Source organism: Neopsephotus bourkii, unplaced genomic scaffold (genome assembly GCF_033783945.1).
Source record: "Neopsephotus bourkii isolate Nb327-2 ecotype Australia unplaced genomic scaffold, CSIRO-AGI_Nbou_v1 NB_547, whole genome shotgun sequence".
Taxonomy (NCBI): Eukaryota; Metazoa; Chordata; class Aves; order Psittaciformes; family Psittacidae; genus Neopsephotus; species Neopsephotus bourkii.
The window spans coordinates 2,350,981-2,356,980 of record NW_026901048.1 but is presented as its reverse complement, the minus strand read 5'-3'; the positions used below and the strand labels follow the sequence as shown (position 1 = coordinate 2,356,980).

Sequence of the window (6,000 nt, the reverse complement as noted above, 5' to 3'; positions counted from 1 at the left end):
TTCATTTCTTTGAGAATTCAGTTATTTTGTCAACAAAATGGTTGTCTTATTCTCTCTGGAGAGATGGAACAGCCAGGTACCTACCAAAATGATTTCATAAAATTAACATGAGGGATTCCCATGACCTTTTAAAGTTCATTGACTCCTATTGAAGATACAGGTAAGACATGACTGAACCTGAGTGTTTCACCTTTTGGAGATGCAATTAAAGGGTTCACTGGAGTAAATTCAGGAGATTGGGAGAGTATGGGAATGGCCTCTGTATAACATCCTGTAAATTTATGTTTTGTTACAGTGCAAAAATGTGAAGATAACACTTTAACCTTACTCAGAACAGAAAATAGCAGGAGTCCATTAGCTAGCCATGGGTGCAGCTGGTAAATTCTGTAACAAGTCTTAGACTAACATAAAGAAAGGATGAATAATTTCTGATGGACTGGGCTAACCAGTCACCTACAGCAAAGAAAGGGAGCCCCTGACAGAGAAGACAGTGACAGGCTGCTGAGTTGGCAGGTAAGTAAAGAAGCAGCAGCAGCAACAGCAAAGTGATGAACCCTGGGTTGAGTTCTGGTTTTTTAATGTGAGGATGGATATTCAGTTGTATGAGGCTTATTTATTTTATGAAGAAAAAACTGTCATGATGTAGCTGAGCTATCTAACATGCTGTATTAAACAAAATCTCATCCATATATAAAAGAGAGGATGATAATTTGCCTGGTCAACAGCTGCCAGTTCTAAAGACGAGAGTAAAGACAAACTTCCCCTGAATTCATGTCTCTAAGATCACTAGTGACTGACATTTAAGCAGTCTCAGACAAATATGTGGATTCACAGAGCAGAGGCAGTTGACAGACTATGCCAAAACACCTATTTAAAAATAGAGATGACAGCTGGAAAAGATGATCACATGGCATGCATAATTGGATGAATACATGGGATAACTGGGCAAATAGTTAACTCTACGTATGACCTTAGGAAAATTGTGTGAATCACTACTTCATGCCTTTATTTAGTTCCACAGATGTTAAATCTGTTGATGCATAGGTGGCATGGTTGTGCTGCTCAGGGTATCAGAGTTTAACATAAAAATAAAGACATTTTAGTGTTTGGTTAATGGTAAAACACTTAATGAGGGCTCATAATTATTATGTTTGGCTTGTTACCTACTGCATCTTCATTTAATCCTGCACCTACTGCACCTTCATTTAATCCTTCTCTCTTTGGAGAAGGATCAGTTGCTGGAAGGAGGCAAAATGAGAAATGAAACTATAAAACAAACAGGACTATGCTGTTTGCTATAAAGGGAAAGAAACTATCATAGAACCTGTAAACAAGTTATACATTTGTCAAATAGGACTGTCACTTTTTTATTGCATAAAAGTAGCTAAAATTCATGTACCATTTTGACAGATATTGATTAAATGCCAGTTTTTCAAACACTCAGCAATGGCGGTACACCGATACTATGCCTACATTTAAAAAAATGAATTATTTTTAAAAGTCTTTTTAAAAATCCCCAGTCCTTTTAGCTCCTTTGGACATGAGCAGTTGTTCATATATCCCAATGGAGCCAATTCCTGCAGTTCTAGATTTGAAATCCTAAAACTAAATCCTCCCCTGCTGTAAGTCAGCATAACACTAAGTTTACTGAGATTCCCATCAAAATACAGCCTTAAAGATGATTCTCCCCAATCTTGAACCTTCTTACAAAATTAACTGCAGTAATTGTCAAAGTACCTTAAGGTAGATGGGGTTTTATGATGATGTTACTTTCATCAACTATTGGCTCATACTTACAGCTAGTCATTAAGAATATTTACATAGATCAGTAAATCTTACTTTGGACTACTTCAGTAAGCAAAGATCTCTTGTTTTTAGATGTTCTATTATTTTATAGCTCTGTTGTTTAGAAGAGTCAAGATTTTGGTTTTACAGCTACCAGGGCTCACTTGAAAAAGAATCCCTAGCACACAAGATAAGACAAAAAGCGAAATGCAAGAGCTATCTGCAAAGTCATCTATCTGTTATTGGATATATCTATTGCTGCATGCACTGAGGTCTAAACACACAACAAAGTTCAGTTATGCTACAGCATTTTGCAGCTTGGAGCTCACAATACACCAACAACTTTATACTTGGAACTGTATCATATAGTCAACTAATTAAAGACATATGTGTGCTTTGGAAATCGCACTGTACTGCATGGGAATAGATGAAGAGGTTTTCAAAATATGGTACTTTCTATTTGCTAAATTGACAAAATTTTAGATATGAGGTACTATTTTCAAGTTCTTCTAATGTTTTTCTTCCCACTGTCACTTTGTTCACACATTCATTTAACTTTGCAGTAATGCCACAACACAAACTTCAGAAAAAGCACCATTGTGATCACACAATCATCTCTTGCCACATCTTACAGCATTTAGATCAGCAATTTTCACAAAATAGAAAAGATTTCAAGCTACTTGCATTAAGTATCTCCCCACAAACCAAACATGCAGCACTGCTGCTGACCAGCACTTAGCAGCAGCAAGTGCTGATTTTCAGAGCACCTGCCATAAGCTACAGCTAATACCATATCCATTTGAACTTACCAGAACAGAAGAGAGCCTGGGCTGTCATGTAAAAACAGGCTATTCACAAATGCTCCTTCTGAATTTTGACAGTAGAGGACGTGGCTCCCTCTTTTCTGGAATATTCAGCAGTTCAGAGCTAGCTGAGGCCCAGCTGCATGTTAATGCCAGGCACCTGTTGATTAAAGATTTTTCAGGCAATCCATGTGACACAGGTGCTGCCCTCAATAGACTAACAAACACCTCAGCAGTTGGAATTTTAACCCTGTTTTGCCACGTCATCAGGAACAGCATGACTAGTTCAGCCAAAGCTGAGATTGCAAGTGCAAGCATTGGCTTCCCAGGGCAGTACCCCAAATGTGCCTGTGGACCCATGGACAGAGGGGTATGTCCTACTCACCAAAGCCATCAGCAAAGCAGTCCAGAGTGAGGGTGTTTATACAGGCTTGTTCATGGAGCAGAAGGTGAAGATGTCCTTTTCCACAGAAGGCCTGCAGCACTCATACTGTGCAAAACGCCACACTGCACTGCTGCTGCTCTTTCACCAGGGAATACCTGATACCATATCACAGCTGCCCATTGGCATGCACTGGCTGGATGCAACTCAGGATTGCACACACAGGTACAATCGTATTTTCAGTTTGGGAAAGCATCTCGTGCAATCTACCAAATCTACTCCCCAAGAAGTATTCTGGCTCTAAGATCAGAAGCTATTACTTTGATCAATAACAAATGTTCCTAAGTCAGCAGGAGATAATAAATAGAAGACTATTAGGGCTTCCATTTGACAAAATACACCTTTGCTGTTTGTTTGTTGTATTTTTGCTTCCACCCAGCCCAAGAAACCCACCCCTGGCTTGAGATAAATGCAAACTGCACTTCAAGAGCATACCAATTTCATCTCAAAATCATCTGACAAGGTTATGAATGTTTTTGAACTTACATGAAGTACAACTTTTGCATAACAAAGTTACTGCTTAATACACTGGGCCCTCACCACAGCCATGACAACTATTAGCCTCACTTAGTCAAATCATACTTCTGCTACATAAAACATCATAAAAAATTAACTCTACAGTATCACTGTAACCACATCAGTACAAAAATGCTGAAAGAAAGCACAGGAAACTTAGTCACCACTGCATAAACATCAAGAGTACTCTGCATGAGCCACAACACTTATTTCCTCTATTGTGAATATACACTGAATCACAACAACCCAGTACTCCACTGAAGCTCTCAATTACAAATGTAATTTTATTTAATTTCATCACTCAAAATGAATTTTGTCATTCCAAATCTTTACTGAAAGAGATAGATAATAGTTAAATGCTTGGAAAAAAACAGGAACTGCTCTAGTAGGCAGCTAGATAAACGTATGTATCAATACAGATATGGAATGTAAATTTCAACTCATATAGATCACAACATACTAAGAAGATTTTTATGCAATACAGACGTACAAAACAATAACAGTTCTTTTCACAAATATTTTCACAGAGTTCTGCACAGCAATCTTGTAGAAAAGTAGATTTGTGCAACACCAAAATAACTTACTGTTCCTTAATATAAATTATTTTTCATTTCCTAAAAGAAACAGGTAATTTAATATGATTGGGCAGGATCTGACTGGATTTCTTGATAGCAAAATACAAAAGATATTGTTACTATATGAAGAAAAGCAACATGGCATATGCTACAGTATTGCAGGGGCTAGTTCTGGGAAAAAAATAAAGCCACCTGCAAGTCTAGTGCTTCTGCTGCTGTACGGAGGCTGCGCATCAGCAAACACCTGCCTTTTTAGTGCTTTCACAGTAACCAGCAGAAGTGTGCTTTGGTGCTTGCACCTATTAAGCAATACTTGCCTCTATGGGTTTCTAATCTGAGTTTAAAGTCTTCAGAATAGCCTTTCTGATTTGGAGGAACAATCCACATTTTGGTGTGCTTTGAAGGATATGCCAGGTCAAAACTAGAAGGATTCACACTTGATGTAACACAAACTCCACTTCTGATTTCTCTCTCTTAAACTGCACAAAACGTACAACAAGCTAAAAAAGAACTAATTGTCTAGGCCTAGAAACATGCTTGAATAGTAACATTGATGGAAACAATTTGCAAAGTTTAAAATTACATTAACAATAATTTAAGTATTACCATCGATTCCCAGAAATTTCAGTGCTGATGTAGTACATTCATTTGGAAAAGTATGAGACAAAGTGTGGTACAGGTAGCACAGTTTAAAATTCCCCAAACATCGTAATTCATTTCCATTATGTTAAAATCATATATTCCTCAAGGTAAAAGATAAAGCTTCAGAAGGAAAATCTGTTTCTTTATAATATAGCTAGAACATGAGTTTTAACCAATTTTAGGTTAGGTTTCTTTTACATACAGGGATCAAAATAGACTTCTCGTTATGATTAAAAATATAGATTTTTAACTACAGAACCCAGCAGCCTTATTTCTGCTTCTTTGCCCTTCCCCAAAAAAAGTCAAGCAAGGTCTACAAAAATAGCAATTAACTTTAAAAAATAGGTTGCTTCTTCCAGCAAATTCAAGTTACATTCAGACGTAAGATAGCTATTTATAGGGAACACTGTTGTGGCAAGACACCAAGAGAGGTGCGCTGTGCTCAGTTTCCTTCTCACAACAGCTGCCCAAATCAGTGCTAATCTTGGTCTCTATGAAGATCAGTATCTAGTTTGATACTCATGGTGCCAACGGTTGAAATCATTGTAGAAAACCACTATGCTCCCAGATGCCATGCCAGTCATTATACACCTAAGGAAAGCACAAGATTTGTTAGTGAACCACCTCATGGTCATAAATGCAAGTCAACACAGTGGAGAATTACATCAATACAGGCATGAGAATGCACCTTCCAATGATCAACTGCCACAGAAGACAGCTGGAGCTGGAAGTGCTCCACACACCAGAAAAATCAGACTTTTAAGCGTTCCCAGTTTAGGCGTCCAAGGACTCCAGCATTCTGGATTTGAGTAATACTGCCATTTTGCACCACCCCTGACAGATTTATGGATCACAAAGCACACAAACCACCATACAACAGTTTGTTTGGTTAGCCTGAAGTTACAGTTGAGAATAGCTTCAGGCTAACCATAAAGGATTGGTTACCAGCATCACTGTCCTGGAAAGCCACTTCAGGGCTTTGATTTCCTGGGATTATTTCTTGGCTTGCTTCATTGGGTTTTGGGGGGGGGAACCAGAGTCAGATGAAGCCCTGGTGCAGCAGCAAAGTGAAGGAAGGCTAGGAGAAGTGTTTGTTTCAGTTTCACCTCCCCCATTTAAGCATATGATGTATATGGAAGGAATTTGATGTGGACACAGGACTTCAGCTGGAAATGGTTTGAAAGCAATCTGAAGGCTTTGATTGTTTTGGAAGTTCCTGAAAGTGGCCACTGTGCTT

General features: G+C 38.3%; 1 protein-coding gene across 3 annotated transcripts in view; it reads right to left on the bottom strand.

The window, feature by feature from the left end:
• Positions 1-3,812: 3,812 nt before the first annotated feature.
• Positions 3,813-6,000, bottom strand: part of LRBA (LPS responsive beige-like anchor protein) — a 400,194-nt gene continuing 398,006 nt past the window's right edge. For all 3 annotated transcript variants that reach the window (XM_061350996.1, XM_061350998.1, XM_061350997.1), the window contains exon 56: positions 3,813-5,354. In XM_061350996.1, coding sequence (XP_061206980.1) covers positions 5,264-5,354 — 91 coding nt within the window. In that variant the 3' untranslated portion in view covers positions 3,813-5,263. The remainder of the gene's footprint in view (positions 5,355-6,000) is intronic.